At 36.0% G+C, this 26,242-nt stretch overlaps 3 protein-coding genes across 5 annotated transcripts in view; 2 read left to right on the top strand and 1 right to left on the bottom strand.

Moving 5' to 3' along the window:
• LOC117996875 (uncharacterized) overlaps window positions 1–26,242 on the top strand; it is a 225,136-nt gene that overhangs the window by 167,337 nt on the left and 31,557 nt on the right. The gene's annotated exons all lie outside the window — the stretch shown is intronic.
• LOC117981962 (para-nitrobenzyl esterase-like) lies at window positions 9,193–13,490 on the top strand. The gene is made up of 3 exons (XM_034968233.2): window positions 9,193–9,430; window positions 10,614–11,890; window positions 13,112–13,490. The coding sequence occupies exons 1-3, from the start codon at window positions 9,239–9,241 to the stop codon at window positions 13,311–13,313; spliced, it is 1,671 nt and encodes a 556-aa protein (XP_034824124.1). The 5' UTR covers window positions 9,193–9,238; the 3' UTR covers window positions 13,314–13,490.
• Window positions 13,396–21,556, bottom strand: LOC117997107 (para-nitrobenzyl esterase-like). Of its 3 annotated transcripts, none has more exons than XM_034985273.2 (3): window positions 19,581–21,556; window positions 14,317–15,572; window positions 13,396–13,855 (listed from the first exon to the last, which is right to left on the bottom strand). In XM_034985273.2, exons 1-3 carry the CDS (start codon window positions 19,767–19,769, stop codon window positions 13,657–13,659), a joined length of 1,644 nt encoding a protein of 547 aa, XP_034841164.1. In that variant the 5' UTR covers window positions 19,770–21,556; the 3' UTR covers window positions 13,396–13,656. The 3 variants fall into 3 exon arrangements, with proteins under 3 accessions (XP_034841164.1, XP_069365884.1, XP_069365883.1); XM_069509783.1 differs by lacking the exon at window positions 19,581–21,556 and adding an exon at window positions 15,647–15,706; XM_069509782.1 differs by lacking the exons at window positions 13,396–13,855; window positions 14,317–15,572 and adding exons at window positions 15,740–16,112; window positions 16,353–17,638 and having other exon boundaries at window positions 19,581–21,519.

A 26,242-nucleotide genomic window follows, 5' to 3' on the forward strand; every position in this document is an offset into this window, starting at 1 on the left:
TGTGTCATCCCTGCAGAGCTTCCGCGTTAACATGTGTTAGGCTAATGGAATACAAAGTGTTTATCTTTAGAGTGAGTACGTACTTAGTCCACGAGTAGGAACGCTGATGAGTGGCAAGATTAGCTAATATGAAGATGACATACGTTGATACGCTAAAGTATCGCACTCGACCTTGGTCATCAGTTTAAAAAGATACGACTTTTTACTTTCTTAATACTTACCTACCTAAGTACCATGTAAACATGCTTTGTAGCTATTGAATGTTAAAAATAATTAAATTGAGTTCATAAATAGCATTTTAGCCGAACCGAATTCCGTGTAAAAACTCTGTACAAATAAAAAAGATATTAAAAAAATATGACTACCATTGACATTGATTAATATTCAAATGAGAGCCAAAAATCAAAATACATTTGTTTGGAGCTCACTACGAATAAACGCCTCTTAGTTAAAGACAGACAGACTTATCTGAGAGACATAATCTGTCTCGTTTTGACTGTGAGTCTTAAGTCTGAGCAAAGTCAAAGAACGCTCTACATGTTATTATCTCAACATAAGAGTAGGGCGCTCAATTTTAATTCAGCTCAGTTTCTATACATATACATATACATGGTTCGTTGCGTTTGAATTTAAAATAAAATGGAAACTAAATAAAATGTCGCTGCAGTTTGCAACCCCTATCAAACTACAGTTGCATGTTGCACAAAAATAACTCCCCAAACGGCGTAATGGGATTTCCAGTGACTAAGCCTTCTTTGTCTTTTTTTTCAAAGCTATTTCGTAAAAAAATCACACACTGCACAGACCATACAATAAAAATAAGCAATAAGTATTTCAGATATCAATTCCACTACTGTAGAATTGATAGGGAGTCAGGGTTAGGAATTTTGAGGTATGTCTGGATGCCTTTGGCTTCTGTTGGTCTGGGGAACCTCACCGGTCAGCTTTTGGCGTTTCACGCCATTGTAACTTGGGTATATTCCAAATATAGTAGGTAAATGAAATACGGAGCGACTTTAAACACGTCCTGTTTATTCCATTTTCAAACACAGAGAGAAATATATTATGAGCGAGCGAGTGGAGCGTGATTTGGGCGAAGAAATGTTTCTAGATGATAGCCCAGTTAATATACTCAGAAGTGGAAATTTTAAAAAGGTGCCCATGCTGTATGGGTTTGCCAACATGGAAGGATTGTTTCGCATGCCACTTTTTGATCAGTGGAAAAATTCAATGAATGAAAAATTTTCTGATTTTTACTGCCGGCTGATTTAAAATTTGAAAGCGAAACTGAAAAGGAACAAGTGGCAGAAAAGGTAAAACGATTTTATTTTGGAGATAAACCAGTAAATGAGGAATCTGTGTTGGCATACAAAGATTACTTCACTGATGCTTCATTTGTGTATGCAAGCTTAAATCGGTCAAACTCCAATTAGTTAGTTGTTTCATTAGGTAATAAAATTATTTTTTACATTGCAGTGGTTTTGGAAGTCGGCTTTTTTATAATTTTGCATCGTGAGAATACAAGCAATATCTATTACTTTCAATCGAAAGTTTGTCTGTAACTTTTCACGGTTCAACCTCTGTAATGTTGTAGGTATCTTATCATTAAGTATTTATTGAATAAATTATGTTCTTTGCAATTTAGTTGGGTAGGTACTTACTTATTTCGCATTTGCAATCTATTTGTCATTTATTTTCCGTTGGAAGCGTTTTGAATTCAGACGCTAGGACCTAATTAGACTTGCAAAATATTATGATTAATTTTCGTCTATCATATTAAAGTATAAATAATTCATGTAATATATAATACAACATTAAGGAAGTAAGATGTGCATGCGTGACATGTTTCAGAAACCAAGCGAGAATATTAAAATAATTAAAATTCACTTGTAGAGTGTAGACACGATAGGCAGTGAGCTGGCGGCCATTACAGAAGGGTACCTACTGTATGCTTCAGAATTAAGTAAAAGTTTAAATTAAATTAGTAAAGTTTATGCAATTTGTACACTATAGTACACTTTCTGATGGCCACTTGCTGAATGTGCAATACAATAATGTAGTGGTGATAATTAATTACGGCGTAAACTTAAAACTAAAGCTACGAGGGTTCTAAACGCTCCCAGGTCTGAGAAGGGCCCACAACAAACTCAGCCGGGTATTCTTTTTTACCATCACCACTTTACAAAATCACTTATGAGTAGTTATCAACTTATGAGAACTATCAAAGCTGTTTGGCAACTGAACGAATTCATAAGTGCCAGTGTTTTTCTATTGCATAGTACGTATGTATTAATGATGAAACCGGTCAAGTGTGAGTTGAACTTGCACATGAAGGGGTTCTGTGCCATTGTACAGTATTACATACTTTTTATTTTTCTTGTTGCCATTTTTTTTTAAATTTTATTTTGTTGTTCTAGCGGCAATAGAAATATATTATGTGAAAATTTCAACTCTCTACCTATTACAGACAGACAAACAGACGGACGGACATCAGTTAGTAATAGGATCCTGTTGGCACCCTTTGAAAATATAGATACAGACTTACATATTTATCCAAAACACTAACATTATAGCCCCTTCCGTTTCCCGGTACTTCTAAGACTATTGAGAAAAACACATTTCTATGAACCACATTCATAGGATTACTAGCATGAATGGTTGGGAATTTTCTATACTTAATGCAGGTCGGAGCGCTAGCATTAGTATTAATATTTCAAAAACATCTACATAAGTTATCATCTTGTTTGTAGTATATTATTATCGTTATTTTCCGTTATACCGTAGTCTAAAATAGGCAGTAAAGCAGTCTTGCATATACAACGTTAGTTTTAATATACGCAAAACGTGAAAGTAGTTTGTTCAGAATTAGTAACAGGATCGATTGCATTCAATTTTATTACGGGTTAAATTTTGACCAAAAAATACTTTAAAATCCTGCAACTTTGAACACTTAGTTGAATGACCGCATGCACCAGTTGATTCGACCCGCGTGAGCGGGAGCACGTATGATCGACACCATCCGTCCCGTTCGCTCACAGCCCCTTGCTTGGGGTGACCATATTTTGCTGGACAGCGAGCTCAATATAAAAAGCTTAAGTTTCGTAAGTTTTCATTAAATATTTTGAAGTTTTGTATATTTATTTTTACGTATGTAAAAATATTCGACATGTGTTCCGGTTTTTGTGTATACTAACGTTGTATATTATACTTCTATCCGATCAATCCTACTAACAGAAAAAAACGTAGATATTAAATCATTTTAATCGTCCACCCTGAATTTCAATAGTGAATGAAAAAGGTCGAAACTTGAAAAAGTTGGTGTATCTTCTTTTATATGTACATGTAGTATGTACCTAAGACAAATGGGGTGTCTGGCAGGGGGCTTCCACAATGCTATCTGACTGTAGAGTAGAGTAGAGTCTGGCAATGCCTGACGTGATTTCTAATATTATTCCTAAGGAAATATAAAAAACTAGACTTACTTAAGCTATAGGTACTTTGACAAAAAAAAATTATACACCGTTGTTACCTGTTACCTGCCAAAGCCACCACGATCCAAACTTCAAAGTTGCTGATCGTTCCTCCCTGTGTTGGGGACAATGCGCAGAGAAACTTTCAGCTTTTATAAATAACTAGCTGCCCCGGCGAACTTCGTACCGCCTAACAATCGATTCTTTTTCAGCTAATTTTTAAATTTTTCTTTCCGTAAGAACCATCCTTGTACTTCAAGGAATATTATAAAAAAAGAATTAGCGAAATCAGTTCAACTGTTCTCGAGATTTGCGATCAGCAACACATTTAGCGATTCATTTATATATAGAGATAACAAAATTCTGCCTCTCACCGGCTCTAAAGTCTATAACAATCTGTATGTGCGTACCTACTCACACAAACATTACCAAACGATCTTCGGGAAATAGCTGTATCACATAAAAATATTTACCTAGGCTGTGTCGCTTGGCGGTAAGCTCGTTAGCGTCGTGCAGTAATCGCATCGCGAAGCGATACCGAGACGCTTTCCCGCTGCATAGAGGGCTGAGGCGCCTGCAAAGATGTGCTCATACCTCCATATATTTTGCTACATAGTTGCTGCTTTTTTAGGGTTCCGTACCCTAATGGTGAAACAGAGCCCTATTAATGACACTCTGCTGTGTGTGCTGTGCTGTCCGCATGTCACGGGTCTCTAGCTCGTAGACGAAATGAGTTACAAACCTAAAATTTTGGTATTTGGTACAAAACGTTGGCCCAAAACCGAATTTTGAATTAGAAATACAATTAAATTATTTTTAAAAAGGTGCCGGATTTTGTTTCTTACAGCATTGTCTAGAAATTATTGAGTAGAACGAGAGTACCTACGAATCTATTTTTTATTCTTTTATATTAAAATATAAAAAAATGAGAGGCCCTGCAATTTGCCAGTTTTAGACCATTTTAGTGAAGTTGTCTATATCTCAAAAACTAAACTAGTACCATACACTGTATTTTAATAACAAATACTGAAAACAACGATTCATAGTTTGTAAGCTGTGACCAAAACATAATTATGTACGGAACCCTAAAAGAGACTCGCACTTGGCTGTTTTTTAAATGTTCTTTTCAAGTTTACTAATAACATTCATACCACTTATGGTGGCTTGTTGTTTTTTATTTAGATTTATGTCTACGTTCATGCTTTTGAAAGTTTTCCTCCAGGCATTTTCCGCAGGTAGATAGAGGTACTTACTTATATAACGAAAAACACTATAATGTTAATATTCTAAATAATATTTGTCCCGGCTTTACTCACGTGTTTAGTCGACGTTAGCCCGACTAGTTTCGAACCCATACGGTTTTGACTACCGCGGCACGTGCGCGAACGGACTCCCTTGAAAAAGGACTTCGAAACTAGTCGGGCTAACGTCGACTAAACACGTGAGTAAAGCCGGGACAGATATTATTTAGAATGGAAATCACTCACGGTAGTTTAAACGCTAAAATGTTAATATTACACCAGTAAAAAGGGATTTTTACTAATGTGGTATTATGTGATGGTCTGTTTTCCTTCACCGTTAAATACAGTGATATGTAGCTAGAAATAGGTAGGTACGTGCCCGGGATCGCACCCCCAAGCTCCCGGATAGAAAACTGACGTCTTAACCACTAGGCTATTACCACTCAAATTAATGATATAATTTACATTATTCATTTATTACTAGATTATCCCCGCGACTTCTTCCGCAAATTTCAAACCCCTATTTTACCCCCTTAGGGGTTGACTTTTCAAAAATCCTATTCTAACCGTCATAATAGCTATCTATACATGCCAAATTTCAGCCCGATCCGTCTAGTAGTTTGAGCTGTGCGTTGATATGTCAGTCAGTCAGTCAGTCAGCTTTTCTTTTATATACCTACATATATATATATACCTACGTATATATAGATAGATATCTAGTAGGCATATAGGAACTTACGCTTATGTACCTACTTAGCAATCAACTAGCGATACTATCAAACGCGCATGACACCGCCCGGGCTCCCAGGCTGCCACGATGCGAAAATGCAAATGAGATGGGTTGCAAATGAGCGGGACGTGCGTTGCTAGCCAACGAACTGTGTGCCAAACCTATACGTAGCCCTGTAGTGCCTGCAGTATGGGTAGGTAGGTACGGTTGGAGGAGACTGTGGAATAGCGGTGGGAATAGGCTTCAACCAATGGCTATAACTGTCAAGATGAAAGCTAAGCTAGAGGAGTGCGCCTCACCCACGTTGTAGCCAAGACCTACCTTATATAAAAACGTCGTCGGTGTGATTACCACAATGTGTATACAGTACGCAGCAGAAAATAACGTACGTAAAAAGATAGCGGTTTCGCAAAGCATTGTCTCTGTCGTTGAGACCGACAAAACGTCACATAGGTATGAGTGATAGAGACAACGCTCTACAAAGACAAAATCTCATTCTAAAGGTCGATGTAAGTCCCTGCCGCATACTGTACCATACCACAAATTATTGCCGGCCGGTTGTCCACAACAAAAACAAAACCGGTCATACGTGCATAAAACATTATAATTTTGTTAACTTTTGAAACAGTTTTAACTAACATTTCAGTTTCAGAGTTGTCGGGAAAATTACAACACAAATAATATGAGAATTAATCTGTACAAACACAATTAAAAATTCCATAAATTTTCAGGCGTCAACGTTTCAAAGCTCGTCAAATATAATTATATCCGACTGGTCGGCGACTGTAATTACTGTGCAATAAACGTTCTTTAATTTTTAAAGCTAACTAGGTTTATGAATGAGAAATTCAGAATGCTTTGTAAACAGACTTGTTTGTATTTTAAATTGAGTTCAACAACCTAACTTTTTATACCACTCCGAAAAAAAGAAGTGTTATGTTTCAGGATATACCGTCTATGTATATGTGAGTTTCTTTATCCCACCACAACTTCTAATGTCAGAACAGATTTGGATATATGGATTACGAGTTATCGTTAGAATTCTTAATCTTTCTACGAGTTAAATAATATTATTTTCATAACCGTTCTTTACAAAATACAAACAAAACTAGACGTTCAACTGGCTCTGTATAGATAAAGTTGCTAATGCGGTAAAACCATTTATTATTCTAGGGGTAAAACTATATTTTGAACATTACAATGATGCGTTCTATTTCGTCCGCGAAGTTTCGGTTTTTTAACGTACGTCGTAACGTCTTAAATACGTCTCCGGAAAGGAATATATCGGAATACCGTGAATTTGTGGTTGCATCACAAAAAAATTTAAATGTGTTCATGAAAAAATTAATTTACTAAATCACATATAGATAGCGCTGTTGCCGTTAACTTGCAGTGTTGCACATGATAATGTTAAAATATCTGGTACGACGGTACGGAACCCTTCGTGTTCGAGTCTGAATCGCACTTGACCGGTTTTTTTCATGATGTACGCAGGTACGCTGCTACACATCATAAAGTAGTGGATGCATAATATCATTCTATTATCTAAATATGTAGGTAGGTATTTAGGAAGTATCCTTGGACTGTCTAATGGGCAGATTACATCTACCAAGTACAGTGGTGAGTTAGTGTCCTCGGCCGAGTACTCGGTTGGTATAAACACTTAAGGAGTGCAATTTCGCCGCAATTTCTCACTGTCTCGGCCGAGTGACATTTTACTGTCTCGCTTCACTACTCGGTAGGTGTAATCTGCCCATTAGAAACAATATTTTACAGGGAATTATAGGGATGCAAGTAGCGATCGGGTTTAGTAGGTACCTACATTAGGTTGGTATTGTTTAACACTTTAAAAGTCTAAAATGGAAATTGCTACTTATATTAATTAAACAGACATCAAAGATAAATAAGCTATAAGAAAATAGAACCCTACTAAGCAAACTTCTTTAAACAAAAAAAGTAGCTGTGTGCCCCGACAACAATTTCATAGCTGAGTTATGTGTAGCAAATCCTAAGATAACACCGATTGCACTATAAAATAAACAAGGGCTTATTATAAGATCATTATTACAGTAGATAGCACGGGGGGAAATATAATAGGTAAATTGTATGAAGCACTTCAAAACTGAAGCCTATTACACACAGCTACTCCTTATACACGGACTTATAAGTTTTGAGAAAGATGCCTAATTACACGTGTGCTCACTATTCACAATTATATAGGTAGTTGAGAAGACAGAAGCTGATAATTTGGGTAGAATCTGGAGTCCAAGAAAAATACTACTATAACCAATGGAAGTCAAGTGTGACGCCCCTTAACAATACAGAATAGAACGCAGACTAAATGTAGAAATATTTTAATAATACCTACCTACCTAGATATGTTTTGATATACGTAAAAAACTCGAATTATTTCGAAATAGGTTTTTTCTGACTTTAGTCAGCACTTTTAGTAGTTCACTTCACTCTGTCCATGCTTTTAGTTTCCTACTTTTACTTTTAATACTTTAGCGCCTTAATTTAAATGAACAGCAGAAGCAGTATCCAAAGTTTAAGTAAATTTAAATAGTTTACAACGGTGTAAACAGCTGTAAACTGCTGGATCACTTGGAACGTTAATAATAATTGTTATAGTAGAGCTATATGTTTAACTCATTTTTTGAACTTATTTAATATGGGTAACTAAGTATCCTTTCGATTAAAAGCAAGATTTTCTAAACATAACAAGAACAACTATTGTACAAAACACGCTTCACGACTTAATAAGCACATTATACAGCGGCTCGTGTCCCTTGAAAATTTATGGAGGAACACGATCCCAAGCTCCCAGGCGATAAATAGCTTAGCAAAGTAGGTAACAATGAAACCAATTCCTGCATGAAATATGGCACATATATACGGGCATTGTATCGGAATGTAGGTACAGACTCTAGTGTAGGTAATAGACATTTCATGAACTAGCTGATGCCCGCGACTTCGATTTAGGTTTTTAAAAATCCCGTGGGAACTCTTTGATTATAGGAATGTGAGTAGGGTTTGGAAGCAAGCGGCGTCACGTCGGTTTAGTTGTTCCTTTTTGACCGCCTTGTAGGCCAGTTTTTAAATCACCACGATTTAGGAATGCAATTACAGCATCGGGGTTTAAGGGTTTGGTTCCTCGAGTTAAACGATAATGATTACTTGGTAGGTACCTCCAATATCAATTTATAACCGACAGTTTTTAAATCCCATCAGTTTAGGTCGTCAGGTCCCCTGCAGCGTCAGGATTGAGGAGTTGGAATCCAATTTTTTAATAGAACAATGTCGCAAAGTTTCTCTATCAATTAAAAAAGAAACTACGCAAATCGGTTCAGTAGTCTCATAGATTTCGATGTATATGGGTAGAAAAACACTACTCCTCCTTCTTTTAAAGTCAGTTAGCCATCAGCCTATGTCACTTCCTGGTTAATTTTCTACTTGTCTGTGAAAGTCCCGTCAAAATAGGTTCAGCCGTTCCGAAGATTAGCCCGTTCAAACAGACAATCCTCTTAGGGTTGGAATTTTTAAAAATGCTTTCTTAGTGGGCGCCTACGTCATAAAATATTGTCAAAATTTCAGATTGTGCGTTGATAGATCAGTAAGTCAATCAGTCAGGACAAGTTTTTATATGCATAGATTATTACTTTATACGAGATTATTTCATCGCATACGTGAAGCGAAAATATCATAGCATAGATAAGTAGGTAGCTATATTATTATTATCTCTACAATTTTATTTATTGATTATATGTGAAGTCATTCTTACAGTGTTCATTGTACAAATGTGTAGTGTCGCATTCGTTATCTTCGCGGTGTTATGTTGGGGCGCAGTATCATGTGAACAACCGCAGTCACGCTTGGTGGAGCTACTACCCCAAGGCCCGGTGCGAGGATATAGAGACACGAAATATGGCATTTATGCCTTTTACGATATCCCATATGCAAAGGCACCCACGGGACTGGATAGATTTAAGGTAAATCTTTTTGAAATACCTTAGTACCCGACAGGTCGAGATGGCAATCGGGGTATGAGACGGATGGACGAACCGCACACCCGCACGTCACGCCGGGTTGGCGCGGAGGCTGTGCGCGTGTGCAGGGCGACCCCATGACCCCACCCCGATTGCCATCTCGACCTGTCGCATCCTATACTTAGGTACGTGTTCCTGTTCTCCAAGATATAGTTCAAACTAGTTCAGAAAATAGGTGCACAATGATTTCTGTCGTAAACAAATCATACTTAAGTACTAAGTAACTTAAACTTACTTAACTAAGGAGTCTTGTATTCATTTTATAATTACTCTAGTACCGTAAGACCTATTCCACTTTTTAATACGACTTACTCACAACCTTGAATGGGAAGCTGGAAGAAATATCTGTTCAGAGATAAGCATTTCCAATGTAACTTAATTTAACTACAATTTCGGTACATGAAAATAAAAACAAATAAAAAAAATAAGTTTGTATGTTATTGAGTTTTATCCATTTTGTAATATTTTTGGCCAAATAAATAATTTCATTTTTTTAGGTAAGTTTATTATAGTGCATAGTTATTAGACTTCTTAGTTATCAGAAATTTTCATTTTAAATTTAATTTCCGATTTCGTGAGTAAAGTGTAAGCATTTTCTAACTTGTGTAGGTAGTCTTATTAGCTAATTCAGTGGGTATAATAACAGACTTGCTTGACTTCAAATATACGTATTTTTACACATCTAAATATTAATACATTAAATCGAAGTGTCCGTCTGTTATATCTATGTCCGTCTGTTATTTCTATAACTGCCTTTTATTCATTTATTTACACAATTATTATCGACTGCCTAATAATCAGTTCAACACGTGAACTCATTTTGACGGGACTTTTGCCGGCAAGGACTATAAAAGTTGTTATTTCGGCTATTTACGATCCCGGAAAAACATTCCTTTAGGGATTTTTAACGAACCCACGCGGACAAATTTCGTAAAAAAACCTATTCTTTAATAAGCAACGCATTATTATCGGAGATGAACTCAGTGTACAAGCATTAAGGTACACGTATGATAAGAATAAGAATACTTAATCATTATTCTTATCATATTATTATGAATATGTATACAGATAAGACAACAAATCATTTGTGGACAGTAATAATTTTAATGCCCATCTTATCTTCTAGGGTCCTTTGCCACCTCCGGTATGGTCTGAGGTGTTTGAAGCTGTAGACAGAGTGATAATGTGTCCACAGACCGATAAATTTGATATGCTTCCGGCCAAAAGAACGATGCAAGAAGATTGTCTAACTGCAAGTGTTTATGTTCCCGAAACGAAAGAGAAAAACTTACCAGTTGTTGTGTATGTACATGGTGGAGCCTATATCGCGGGATGGGGAAACTTGGCAACACCCAAAAATTTTGTTAAAAGTAAAAAAGTAATTGCAGTCACTTTTAATCATAGACTCGGTGCACACGGATTTCTTTGTTTAGGCACCGAACATGTACCTGGCAACGCAGGAATGAAAGACCAAGTAGCACTTCTGCGGTGGGTTAAAAATAATATAGCGAAATTCGGCGGAAATCCCGACGAAGTTACAATTGCAGGGTACAGTGCAGGGTCATCATCGGTAGATCTCCTGATGATCTCAAAACTTACCGATAATTTATTTAAAAGAGTAATTCCAGAAAGCGGTGCCAATATCGCAGCGTTTAGTATTCAGGTAGATCCAATTAAAAGTGCAAAAGAATACGCGTTGTTATTAACATCTAAGCATTTTGAGGACCTTAATGCTTTAGAAAAATTTTACCAGACCGTTTCATATGAGCAATTGAATTCAGCGAAAGTGATAAACAGAAAAGACTCTAACTTCTATATGGCACCTTGCGTGGAGCGTGATTTGGGCGAGGAAATGTTTCTAGATGATAGTCCAGTTAATATACTCAGAAGTGGAAATTTTAAAAAGGTACCCATGCTGTATGGGTTTGCCAACATGGAAGGATTGTTTCGCATGCCATTTTTTAATCACTGGAAAAATTTAATGAATGAAAAATTTTCTGATTTCCTGCCGGCTGATTTGAAATTTGAAAGTGAAACTGAAAAGGAACAAGTGGCAGAAAAGGTAAAACGATTTTATTTTGGAGAGAAACCAATAAATGAGGAATCTGTGTTGGCATACATAGATTACTTCACTGATGTTTTATTTGCGTATTCAACGCTTAAATCGGTCAAACTCCAATTAGAGGCTGGTAATAACCAAATATATTTGTACGAGTACACGTATTATGATGACGACACACCTCCAGTGCCTTATACAAATAACATACGTGGTGCAAATCACTGCGCACAGACTCATATAGTTTTAGACGGATTGTACAACAGCACTGAAACCAATATTTCTGATGATCTAAAAACACATACAAAAATCATGAGAGAAATATGGCTTAATTTTATGATTACTGGGTGAGTAACAAAATAATATACGTTATCATCATCATCATCATGATCATCCACCCGTCACTTGGTTTCCTCAGTAGTGGCCACTACCTACTTCCTACTGAGGAAACCAAGTGTGGATTGGCAGACTTTACACATCTTTTTGAGAACATTATGAATAACCCTCAGACATGCGAGTTTCCTCGTGATGTTTTACTACACCGTTAAGTGATGTTTAATTGTTTAAAACACACGAACTCTGAAAAGTTAGTGGCGCGTGCCCAAGGTCGAAACCAAATCTCCCGAATCTCACTACCTATATTATAAATGCAAAAGTGTATTTGTTTGTTGATTTGTTGGTTTGTCCATCAATCATACTGCAATGGAGTAACAGACGGAAAAGCAAAGAGTTCCCATGGGATTTTCGAAAATCTACATCCACGCGGTCGAAGTCGCGGGCATCAGCTAATAATAACCAGGAGATAAAACCGCTCTTTTAAAAATATTTTACATTACTTACAATAACAACAATAAATCTTCAATTATTTACAGAACCTTCAATAGGGTAGTAATAAAATGACGTGATTTTTGTATAGCGGTAGTTTATGGGGCTAGAATTCATTATTAAAGAGAATAATTTTAAAAATCATGATTTTTATTCATTTTTAATATAATTAATTATTAACGTCATGCTGTGTACGGAACGCAATCAATAACGTCAGACGGACAAAAATGACGACAATTATTTTTCAATTTTTTAACAAAAAAAAATATTTTCCCGAAGAAATTACTCTAATTTTATGTAAAAAAATTGAAAAATATTGTCGTCATTATTCACCTTCCGTACAGCTGCAGCGTGACGTTCATGTTAAAAATAATTAAAAATCATGATTGTTTTTAATTACCTATTCTCTTTAATAATAAATTCTAGCCCCATAAACTATCGCTATACAAAAAATCACTTTATTTTATTACTACAGCCCAAGACCCTATTATTTATTTAAATAGTCTATCTTGGTCCTTTTCTTCTGTCTATTGGGTTAAAGGTTCAGATGTTCGTGATATTAACCGGGATTGACGCCCAGAGAGATCTCCCTACAGCACGGGAGAAAGGTAAAGGCGTAATTAGGAACACCTAAGTCGGACCGAACCCAGTTACCGACTTGGTTCAACGTTGATCATACAAGCGCAAACATTGAAATGCGCTAAGTGATCTCCCTCCACTTACTAACAGGTTTTTTTTTTCAGAATGCCGATACCTGAAGATTCTAAGTTGCCTACATGGCGACCTGTTGGTGCAGGTTGGTCACCGTATATGTCACTAGGCAGAACTCTGCAACTAAAGGATTCTCTTCTCAAAGAACGAACCCTGTTTTGGGATGGTATTTACGAAAAATATTATTTTAACCCTATACCACCTATTTCTCCATTGGAACATACGGAATTGTAAAAAAACTTACAAATTACAGTAACTTATATTAGTAGTACAAGAGAGAGTTCATTTTGTATGGTGCAGGTGTGACGGTCCCAAGTTTGACTAAGTTTGGTCAAAACCTCTCGATCAAAAAACTGTATGTATCTATCTACCCGTTCCTATTTGCTAATAAATAAGTAATTTTCGATGCCAGATATTATTTAAAAGATACCCACCCCACACTCATAATATCAGGTTCAGCCATGTTTTTATTTTTTAGTCACCAACCTAATACTTTTGAAAGCCGTAGTTAATTTTTCAAGCACCCGAATCACAATTTATTTGGCGCCACTTTAAATGCGGCCTTTTTTTGTAAGGACTACAGTTTATTACGTATTGTTGGGGGTGGCGGTGGCGGTAGAGGAGACCGGTAGTATTTGTCAAAGATTTCATTCCAAAATAAACATCGCTTTTCAGACAGCGGTCCCCGAAGTTCTGGATTCTTTTTTAAGGCCATATGGGGCGACCCATCCGCGGTCACGGGTGGCCATGCTGGTACTTCGGAACTTTCGGGTTTTCTGTAATGAAAATATACAAAATATGAAATACACAGAAATACACTCTTGCCACCGAGTAATTGAGCTATTTAGAGCCTCAATAGCTCAACCGGTAAAGGAGTAGACTGAAAACCGAAAGGTCGACGGTTCAAACCCCGCCCGTTGCACTATTGTCGTACGTATTGTCCCAGCACAAGCCTGACGCTTAGTTGAAGAGGAAAGGGAAATATTAGTCATTTAACATGGCTAATATTCTTGAATACCTCGGGGTATAAGGCGGAGGGACATACAGCACACCCGCACGTCACCCGCGCTCGCCTGTATCGGATTAGCGGGGAACTGTGCGGGTGTGCGGGCCATTCCCTCCCCGATTGCCATCTCGACCTGTCGCGTACTATAATTAATATTCAAATGTCATTTCATTATTTAAAATAATAGCTTTAAGCAAAGAAAAGGATGCTGATGTGCGAGTGATAACTTACCCTGTTATTATAAAATTTCCCCACAGATCTCTCATTATATGTTTCATTATTCTTAGGTCGTCGGAAATATTTTTTTCATCCAATGATGATATCATATTAACTCCATCCAATAATGCATTTGTATGTGGGACTACTGGTGTATCATCATCCACGTAGGAATACTCGTATAAATATATCTGATTATTCCCTGCTTTAATCTGCAGGCTTATAGATCTTAAGGTTGGGCAAGCGAAGAAAACATCGGAGAAATAGTTAACATAATCTAATACAGTTTCATCGCTAACACCTTTATCACCAAAATAATGCTTTTTAATTTTTTCAGCCACTGCTTCCTTTTCTTTTTCAGATTTGAATTGTAAATCAGGAGGTAAGAAATCAGAAAATTTTGTATTCATTTTATTTTTCCACGAATCGAATATATCAATCCGCATAAGTCCTTCCATATTTGTGTAACCGAATAACATGGGAAATTTCTCAAAATCTGCTCTCTTTAAAATATTAACAGGGCTATCTTCTAGGAATCTCTCTTCTCCGATATCTCGCTCCACACAAGGTGTCATTAGAAAGTCCGAATCAGTTCTATGAGTAACATTCCCTGATTGGAGTAATTCATATGTGATACTTTTATAAAAGTCTTCTAAATTATGAATATCATCTTCACCGTCATATTGCAATAATTTGGCATACTCCTTAGCGTTCCGTATGGGATCTACTTGGACACTGTAAGGAGAAAGGTTGGCGCCCCTCTCAGCTATAACTTTTGTAAACAAACCTTTTGCCATTTTCGATATCATCAACAGATCTACCGAGGTTGAGCCAGCGCTGTTGCCTCCTATTGTAACATCATCTGAGTTACCTCCAAATCTTGCAATATTTTCCTTTACCCAGCGTAAAAGTGCCACTTGATCTTTAATTCCGGCGTTTCCGGGGGCTTCTTTTGTACCTAAGCATAGAAAACCATGCGCTGCAAGTCGATAATTAAATGTGACTGCAATAATCTTTTTGGCACTAACCAATTTCTTTGGTTTCATAAAATTTCCGTAGCCAATAATAAATCCCCCGCCATGTACAGAAACAACAACGGGAAGATTTTTTTCATCAGTATTGGGTACAAAAATATTAGCGATTAGGCAATCTTCTTGCATGACTTTTGTAGTTGAATCTAGCCCGAATATAGACACAGGCATTTGGGGACATATAATCTTCGTATCTACAGCTTCCAAAGTATCGAACCATATTGGCGATGGCAGCGGAGCCTAAAAATAATTAAATAGGGTTTTATTACAATCACCGGCGTTTAAATTTATCTTGCACAGTGCATAATATTGACCTTAGCGCCTGTTCAAGCCGTGGCTAAAGTTTTTGCAATCACACAGTTAATTTTGAACCTAGACAGGTTAGAGACCTAAGGCTATATATCTTTAGTTTTAGTTGGTTGCATGACATTATAAATAATACATCTACCATGACAATATTTTATTTTCACCAGCCACCGAACATAAGCTGTGTCGTGACATTTTATTCAATAAATATACACAAACAATTCCCAAACTGCGTATATTTGATTATTTATAAATACATAATAGGTATATTAAAGTTCATTGTGCTTCTGCGACAGCGATAATATGTTAGGTGGTACAGGATTGTTGTAATGTTTGTCATATATTTCCTCCCAAAAAGAGCATCGTTCTTTCAACAAATGTTTTCCGAGTTGTGGGTTTATCTTGAGGTCCATGTACGGTGACATATCTTCTCCAACTGGTGGCCAGACTGGCACTCCAACGCTTTCAGGACGACTAAAAAGTTATAAAACATTCAGTTATCTGCCAGAAATACATACTGCATATTATGTAGTTAAAATAATAATTATGAAGTATTTATTAATTATTATACAAAAATCCTACTTAGGTTGGTACTCGTATTGGAACTTTTACATAAATGTGGTTGTGTACTGTTTGTTCTCTTATTTTAAAGATGGTAATTATATATTATGAATTAAATATATAGATGATACAAATTTTAGAAGCTATTCATACCCATATTTAGCAAAATTCGACCAGAGTTCCCTCATCTGGCTCTTCATTTTTTTTAAATCTTCTGATATGCCACTTTCATCAGTTAAATTAAATTCAGCTCCATCTAAAACTGCCATTGTTTGAAAACAATGTCCTGCTCCACGCACTTCCGTATGTGGTACTAAAGGTGTATTATCGTCTACGAAAGAATACTCATAAAGGTAAATATTGTTATTGCCAGCTTTTAATTGAAGATTAACAGATCTCAGTGTTGGGCACCCAAAAAGTATATCTGATATAAAATCAACATAAGCCAAAATATTTTTCTCATCGATGGGCTCATCCTTAAAATAGAACTTTTTTATTTGTTCCGCTACAGTGAATTTCTCTTCATCATTCTTAAATTGTAAATCAAGTATCTGTAAACTCATATATTCAGCAAAGTTTTTATTCATAAGATCTTTCATTTGATCAAAAATACGAATATGAATTGTTCCCTCCATATTAGCAAAGCCGTATAACACAGGAAGTTTATCGAAATTACCACTATTTAGTATATCAAAAGGGCTATCCTCCAGAAACCTTTCTACGCCATGGTCTCGTTCTACACAAGGTGTCGTAAAAATATTCGAGTCAGCTTGAAACGTTACGTTTCCTGATTGTAAAAGTTCATAAGGAGCACTTTTGTAAAAAAATTCTAATGCGTGGAGATCGTCAACATCAAATTTTAATAACTTTCCATATTCCTTAGCATTCTTTATGGGATCAATTTGAATGCTGAAAGGTGACAAGTTTGCACCACTCTCTGGTATGACTTTTTTAAACAAACCTTTAGCTGACTTTGATAACATCAATAAATCTACCGAGACAGACCCAGCACTGTAGCCTGCTATCGTTACATCATCAGGATTACCACCAAAATTTGCAATATTTTTCTTTACCCACCTAAGTAATGCTATTTGATCTTTCATTGCAGCATTGCCAGGTATATCTCTTGTGCCTAAGCAGAGAAAACCATGGGCTCCAAGCCGATAGTTAAAGTTTACAACAATAATTTCTTTGCTACTAACAATTTTTTTAGGTGTAACGAGATCTCCAAATCCCGTTATAAATGCACCACCATGAACATAGACTATTACGGAGAGGTTAGTTTTCTTGGTGTTCGGTGCATATATATTTGCTATAAGACAATCTTCTTGCATGTTCCTTTTATTTTGAATCAAATAAAAATGATCGAATTGTGGGCATACTATTCCTGTGTCCACAGCTTCTAATGGCTCAACCCATTTTGGCGATGGTAGAGGTGCCTAAAAATATTTCAAATACATCATATTATTACTATAAAATAATTATTATGAAGCGTAAATATTAAATCCGCCTTTAAAGTTTCACAGAATAATAATATTGTCGAAGATATTTAACGCAAATCACGTATTTATTTATTTTATTTATTAGGAACACACACAATACATTAATTTAACACAAACTACGACACTCATAAACAAACACAGGCTGATAAATGTATCTATAAAATGTGTACACAGCATTTGCAAAATATCTAGACAAATAAAAAGAACTTAACTAACTACTTAACTAAACAAATAACTAAGTTACTTAGGAGATGAACCCACCGTAAAATGATAAGAGCTTTTTTTTGAATGCAGTAGTTGAGTCATGAAATATATCGATGCCAGGTATCTTTTTTGATATTTCGTTAAATTTTGCACATAGGTATACGCATAATGCATAATACGTATGACTGACTTGATGTCATCTACTTAATTATGACAAACTTACAGATATATCAGACAGAATTACGATTTACGATAAATATTATACCAAGTCAGATTACACAGCAAGTAGCAACAATATTCATATACTCGTCGAGCTAAGAGAGGCTAGGAGAGTCGTAGGCGAAAATTCTCCTCTACTTTATTCTTTATCACCACCTTAAGGTTGACGGCTTATCAGTGTTTTATAGGGTAGGTATTATAATATTTCGGAATTCAGAGAGTGTACTCAGGAGCTTTTCGATCTTGTCCCCCCCTTCAACTTTCTACCACCGTACCGCAAGACGGCAGCCGAGTTTCCATCCTTATGTCGTAGCCATTCCATTTACACTACACCCACGAAACGCTTTGCTTCTTCATTCCTCATACTCATGGCTAAGATTTGGCATATTCTTCCGCGATCTATATTTCCTACTTTAAAACAAGAGTCAATTGGCATCTTCTAGGCAAACGCTTTCCATCTTTGACCAGATCAAGGTCAAGCGAATGCCTATTGTGAATTTAAAAAACTTAGTAAAAGTGTAGGTATTAAATTTTTTGCCATATTAATCCGTTGTTAGTCAAACTTCGCTGAATTTTTATAAGATCTCACTTTGTTATTGCTTATCGTTAGCACATTGGAACGTCAATAAAAAGTATTTTTAATAAACAATTTGGCGCATTTTGTAACTATTCACTTAATTATTAACACTATGTACCTAAGTTTTTTTTAATGACAGCCATTTTGAAATTTTTAATATTAATTGTTATAGTTGCAATAAAAATACACACTCAGTTAACATTTGAACTCTCTCCACATTACGGTTCACGAGATAGGTACAGCCCGATGACAGACAGACGGACGGGCGTAATAGGGTCCCGCCTATTGGTACCCTTCACATTTGATGCAAAAATGAATTATTTTGCCTCAAATGTTACGCATAACCGGTAAGTTGATTAAATTAAACATAAGTAACATAGAATAACTTAATTACCTGGCTCACCAGTTATGTATAAGTATATATATATATATTATGTCTGTTTGTTGGTTACCTATGTTTTTGTGCATCGTTCATCCGATTGAGTTGAAAGTCGAAACTCTGTACATCCATTGTTGGAACTTGAGATAAGGTTTCTGAGATTAGTAGGTATCTATCTTCAAAGTGGCGGTGGCGAGCGAGTCACATTTCAATAATTTACACCACCTGTGGGCATTAGTGACCGAGTGAAGTGAGTCTCCGAGTCGTCTACTTGGGCTAATTTGTATTTTGTCTATTCGTCTCTCCGTCTTGAACTAATTTTAATACCTACAATTTTAACCGAAAGTTCGCCGGTTCAAACCCTACCCGTTGCACTATTGTCGTACTTACTCCTAGCACAAGCTTTACGCTTAATTGGAGGGGAAAAGGGGAATATTAGCCAGCATGATAAACTTGGCTAATATTCTTTTATGAAAAAAAATTGGTACTGTTACTGTTACCTTGAACCTGTCAGGTCCACTGGGCGCCTTTGCATAAGGAATCCCGTAGTATGCGAATATGTCTTCATTAGGATCCTTATATCCTCGAACGGGGCCTGAGTCTAGACGCACTATCCGTGATTCAGGCTGTTCACTCACTGTAGAGCTGACTACAGCAAATAAATAACATGCAACTACGTACAGCCACATCTTGATAGCTACTGACGCTAACCTTGGTCGCAATCCTCAGTTCAATTACATATGTACAGTAGCGACTATTTGGGGTTCCTTGGTAATTTTGGCTTATATTATTTCCGTTTCACGATGCAATACTTATGTATTTTTGTATTAATATGTAACTCTTTTAGAATAATATTAAAAATTAACAGTGATATAATTCGTTTAAAATTATAGCCCAAATAATTTCAATCAACCTCGTTTAATAGCAATAAACACCCGCGTCAGTCTTTATCTCTACAATTATTTATCTAATCGTACTTACCTATTATTTCACATAGTTTTCAACTAATGGGTAGGCATTTGCTACACTATAAATAGATGTCAAATTATATATTAACAACTGTAATTTTGAGATTAAGATTACGATTATTAATTTAGACTCGTCGCATCCAGCTGAATTTAGATAGGCTTGGATACAAACGAAGACCGTGACGTGTGAAACTCCTTTTAAAAGGCCTACAATTAGCTACAGTGGCCATCTAACCATTGACAATGACGACAACAACAACTTTTGATGACTATGAATCTCACACTCGTCGTCACCTATTATTGAAATATCAACGAAAGAGCCGCTCTAGTAGCACATTACTCAAGGTCAATAGCCTCAACTGCTGTATATATCGAATCACAGACTACAGTGTATTAAAGGGAGATATCGAATCCACTGAGTCCGTGAACACTCAAATATGTTTCTCCCTTGGGAAACCGGACGACCATTCATCTACCGGACAGCCTTCTTAATAAAAAGTAGAAAATACTACAGTTTATTTGACACTTACAAACAAAAATCTACTTACCTACCTACACTCGGCTGGTACAAAAATCAAACAAGTTTCAAATTCAACAAAGGACTGCTTAACAAAGGCGAATTTAATGTCAAAAATGATTAAACATTGATAAATATATATGTCTACAATATATTTTACACTAGAAACTACGATATCTTCACGTAATGACGTACCTTAAATCTCTCCGATCCAGTCGGTGCCTTTGCATAGGGAATATTATAGAAGAATAGCTTATGCTCGCGACTTCATCCGCATGGACTAATTAAATTTCAAACCCCTATTTCCCCCCCTTAAAGGTTGAATTTTCAAAAATACTTTCTTAGCGGATGCCTACGTCACAATAGCTAGCTGCATGCCAAATTTCAGCCCGTTCCGTCGAGTAGTTTGAGCTGTGCGTTGATAGATCAGTCAGTCAGTCACCTTTTCCTTTTATATATTTAGATATAATTAATATCGTCATCCGGCTGCTTATACCCACGGACAGGCCCCTGAATTATATTCACCAAACGTGACTCAGCCCGATCGCATGATGTCGAGGAAAAACATAACAAAAACATATTATGAGCAAAATCATTGATACTAGATAAAACTTCGCACAACCACTTAAGAAGTAACCATCGCGTCGCATAAAGTAGGTATCCTCCAGTACCAATAAAACGATATATAACGTCGCGTAAATACCTGTAAATTATAACCTTACAATCAACTTCGTTAGTTAAACCAGCGAATGGGTCGTTATATTATATTATGAGTAAATAATATTCACAAGCAATTTTCTAGTACAGATGTATTAATCATGGTGACATCTCGTGCGCAACGGTTCAACATTATAGGCACACAAGACTGATTTTACCTGGATTTTACGCGCGGGCAGAAGCTAGTAGGTACTTACATAAAAATAAATAAAAATAAAGGTTTTAATACTGTACAGGTTCATATGATACCCCTTTTGTCGATGTATTAATCTTACTTCGAAAGTTGAAAATACTAATTATTAGTTCATGACCACAATTAAATTTTTTTTTTGTGTGATCCAACCCTAAATTCACGGTTTTCAGATTTTTACCCAAATGTCAGCTATAAGATCGACCTACCTGCCAAATTTCATGATTCTAGGACAACGGGAAGTGCCCTGTAAGTTTCTTGACAGACAGACAGACAGACAGACAGACAGACAGACAGACAGACAGACAGACAGACAACAAAGTGATCCTATAAGGGTTCCGTTTTTCCTTTTGAGGTATGGAACCCTAATAAAAGAAAGAAGTTTTACAAAATAAGTTTCAATTTTTTTTCCTATTAGACAATGTATTAGACATATTAAGTAGACACCTGTTTTATAAATCACAAAAAAATGCAGGCACTTACCCAGTTAGCATAAAATTTAACCAAATTTTTTTCATATAAATTTTTCGTTGTCTTATATCTGCTGATACGTCTTTCTCATCAACGATTGTGTTATTCCAAAATCCATCTAAAGTTCCAAATGTCTGAGCACAATGGTTTGCGCCCCTTACTAATTATATTATAGAAATAATTTTTTTGGAACTGGTTACTTTCTTCGGAGTAAACATATTCCCCCAACCCAGTGCATAGGCTCCACCGTGAACAATTATTAAAACTGGAAGATTAGTTTTATTTGTATCGGGCACGTAAACATTTGCTATGAGGCAGTCTTCTTGTGTTACTTTAGATGACGGAAGTATGCCCAACAAATTACTTTGTGGGCAAACTATTCCTTTATCCACCGCTTCGAAAGTGTCAGACCATACCGGAGCAGGTAGAGGTGCCTAAAATGAAATTACAATTCATTACCTTTTCAGTTAAGTAATTTTAAACATATGTATAAAAGGAATTCTGCGGCGAAGAAATAAACATCTGCAGAGGTGTCAGGTCAGACAAGGGGATCCAATATCCCCAAAACTTTTTGTAGCAGTTTTGGAGAATGTTATCAACAAAATCGCTTGGAAACATGAAGGAATCAATATCTCTGGACAATATTTGAGTCACCTAATATTTGCAGATGATATAGCACTCTTTGCAGAATATAGCAATAAACTCGAAAAAATGATAAATTGGTTGGATATCGAGAGCAAAAAGGTTGGGCTTGAAATGAACATAAGCAAAACTAAAGTAATGACCAACAGTACACCAAACACAGTACTTTTGAACAACATTAAATTGGAATATGTTGACTCATACTTATATCTCGGTAAACAAATTTCATTTAACCCAATGAGCATAGAAGAAGAAGTAGAAAGACGAATCAATATAAGCTGGAACAAATACTGGGCACAAAAGGAGATAATGAAAGGGCAATATCCACTAAATCTAAAAAGAACTGTTATAGACACATGTATACTTCCCTGCCTCACCTATGCCAGTCAAACATGGGTGTACCTTAAGAATATCAAAAACAAGGTAGTAACATGCCAGAGGGCAATGGAAAGAAGTATTCTAAACTTACGTAAAATACACAAGGTAAAAGTGAAGAAATAAGAAGAAAGACAAAATTAACAGACGCTCTAACACACGCTCTAAAGTTGAAATGGAAGTGGGCAGGGCATGTCTCGAGACTGACAGATGACCGATGGACTTTAAAAACAACCAAATGGCCAGGTCCAAAAGGCAAAAGGAAAGTAGGTAGACCAAAATCGCGATGGTCTGACGATATAGCACAGGTAGCAGGAAATGATTGGGTTAAAAAAGCCAAGGATAGAGAGAAATGGCACCAACTCGAGGAGGCCTATACCCAATGAGGGATCCTTATCAAAAAACATATAAATATACTTATAAAGAAGCAAATGTGCAAAAAATTAAATTAATATGTAAATAACTACTAATTTACTAACACAAATCTACAACTGTAACAATCAACTACAATCATAAATACACACGCACACATTTATAAAATACGCTTATACACGCACACACATGCTCACACACACGCTCACACACCCACACACACACACACACATCAACATAATATCACTGATTAACATACTAACAAATAGAATTAGATTAGGTATTAGAATAGATTCAGAAACTCTGTAAATAATATTAATTGATAAGGAAAATAAAGGCTTAATAATAATAATAATAATAAAAGAAAAAGCTGACTGACTAATCAATCAACGCACAGCTCAAACTACTGGACGGATCGGGCTGAAATTTGGCATGCAGATAGCTATTAAGTATAACGTAGGTATCCGCTAAGAAAGGATTTTTGAAAATTGAACCCCTAAATTTTTGTAATCCACGCGTACGAAGTTGCGGGCATCAGCTAGTACCTATTATATATCTTATTTCAGTATTTTCAGTTATTATACTAATATACAAATAACTACATAATAAAATATTCATTATTCTATCTAAGACAAGCTTTTGCCCGTGACTTATTTTGCATGGATTTACTTTTTTTAATTAATTTTATAATTATTTTCACTTTATGGTATTTTAAACTGTGTCGTTGAGGGCACAGACTTCAAGATTTATGAAGTAACAATTAACAAACAAACTTTTCATTTTTTTATTCAAAAAATTAAAAGTTTGTTTCAAACAAACAAATTGGTGAAAGTAAATAATTAGTATCTGATAAAAAGTAAATACTAAATAGTAATTAAATAATAGTAAATAACATATACTTTAGTGGTTACCTTGAACCTCTGTGTTCCTGTCGGCGCTTTAGGGTATGGAATACCGTAGAAGCTGTATATCCCTTCGTCAGGTTCTTTAAATCCTCGTACCGGCCCTTGAAGCAAGTGAACCAAACGCGTATGATCATCATTGTCACATAATATAACTGCATATAAACAGCAGAATAGCAAAACCCGAAACATATTCGTTATCACACCAACACGCAAAAAGTTCTGGCAAATAAGTATGATAAATTTGACCCGTAAAACACTTTACAAACTGATTCTCGATAACTAAACCAATTAAATATATACTTATCCTTTATTTAAGTATGCGCCATTAATAATAAAGATTTGGAATTCCGTAGCAAAAAAATTAAGTTCTAGAATCGCCGCGTCGCGTCGCACGAGTTTACCAAACGGACACTTCAGAGGAATCAGAAGGGATTTAATTTTTTTTTTGTAAGTATAATATTTACATTGCAATTTTGATTAGTATAGTAAACAAATGTATGTACTTAAAGTTAATATATCATTAAAAATAATCCACCCCTTTGCATTGTATAGTTATAGAAATAAGCACCCGGACTCGAAATTGAGGGCTCCGAAGAAACGCCCAACGCTGCTATATTGTGCAAAGTTTCGCGAGACTGCTATGCAAAATTCGAAATGGCGTGAAATAAAACATTTCATTTATGTAGATATATGGAACGGACGAGGAAGACCTTCAAAATGCGTTTCTAATTTTCAACCCCACCTACTCAACTGACTGTTATCTCAAACCAAATTATGAACCTAACTTGCTCTATAAGTTATAACAGCCACATTAAGTACAGCATTTTTGTATCACAAAATTCAGAAAAGCGTGAAATGCAAGCACTCTTTATGACACTTCGGTCGACAGGAAATTGCAATAGATTTAGCCGAGGAAAATATTCAAACGCTTTTACGACTAAATCTCAGCTGGCATTTCGGAAATTGTGCAATGATTGAAAAAAATTACTCTGACTTTTTTTAAAAATTTCGTTGTTCCGGGTGTATAGTATTCTCCGTAAAATAAACGTTTCTATACTAATATTTGCTTTCAACGAAACTAGGCGCCCGCCGCCGAAGATGTTTTATGTAAGTTATTTATTTATTTTATATCTTATTAGAACGGCAGTGCCACTTACACTAACTAGATAATTAATAATAAATCTAAATACAAATAAAGGTACAGGAAAAAATAGTTATAGTCAGCGACAGGTCGAGTTGTCGCTATAACCGAGGGGTATGAGGCGGGGGGACTCCCCGCACAAACGCACATCACACGCACTTGCCCGCACCGGGTTAACGCGGGGTCTGTGCGGGTGTGCTTGGCGTTCCCTCCCCGTTTGCCATCTCGACCTGTCGCGTACTATAGATACTTACTGCATCCTACCTACCAACTAAATGACTTAACTCTATAAATTTTTATACTGTACCTACTTGTAGGCGACATATTCTACTAATTACTACTAACTAACTACATATTATAATAACATCCAAATTAACTTAAAGTAAATTATTATTATAATTAAAACCTATTACTAAAATTTATCATTATAACTTATAACTAAAACTTATCATTAAACTTATAGATAATACTTATAAATATTTATATTAATCTAAACCTTAAATCTAAATAAATACACATATATTATTTCCATACAAAATGTACTTGCCGGCCGACCGAAAGCAAAGCTGACCGTACGATTGAATTTTATATTTTGCGATAGTCATTAGTACCTACGACAAAACTAGTTACGCGGTGCATGGTCGGGCGGCCGTCGCGATGTATCGTTTATAAAATTAAAGCAGTGTGTGGCGGCATGTCCCCACAGCGTTACACTTACATTGGTGCATTTTTATTTCATACAACTTCCGCTTAAAGACCGTCCGTAAACCCTCAAAAACTATACTACTAAATGATGCCCGCGAATTCATCAGCGTGGATTGGTAGTTATATGTTTTTAAAAATCCAATAAGTTGAAATTTATGT

This window comes from Maniola hyperantus, chromosome 4 (assembly GCF_902806685.2).
Source record: "Maniola hyperantus chromosome 4, iAphHyp1.2, whole genome shotgun sequence".
NCBI lineage: Eukaryota > Metazoa > Arthropoda > Insecta > Lepidoptera > Nymphalidae > Maniola > Maniola hyperantus.

What these genes read in the sequence shown, in the direction of transcription:
- LOC117981962 (XM_034968233.2), top strand. Translation starts at nt 9,239, where the DNA reads ATGTGTAGTGTCGCATTCGTTATCTTCGCGGTGTTATGTTGGGGCGCA. An exon ending in CGGGACTGGATAGATTTAAG is followed by an intron (nt 9,431 to 10,613) that starts GTAAATCTTTTT and finishes CTTATCTTCTAG; the next exon opens with GGTCCTTTGCCACCTCCGGT. An exon ending in CTTAATTTTATGATTACTGG is followed by an intron (nt 11,891 to 13,111) that starts GTGAGTAACAAA and finishes TTTTTTTTTCAG; the next exon opens with AATGCCGATACCTGAAGATT.
- LOC117997107 (XM_069509782.1), bottom strand. Translation starts at nt 19,769, where the DNA reads ATGTGGCTGTACGTAGTTGCATGTTATTTATTTGCTGTAGTCAGCTCT. An exon ending in GTGGACCTGACAGGTTCAAG is followed by an intron (nt 17,639 to 19,580) that starts GTAACAGTAACA and finishes AAATATTTTTAG; the next exon opens with GCACCTCTACCATCGCCAAA. An exon ending in TCGAATTTTGCTAAATATGG is followed by an intron (nt 16,113 to 16,352) that starts GTATGAATAGCT and finishes ATAACTTTTTAG; the next exon opens with TCGTCCTGAAAGCGTTGGAG.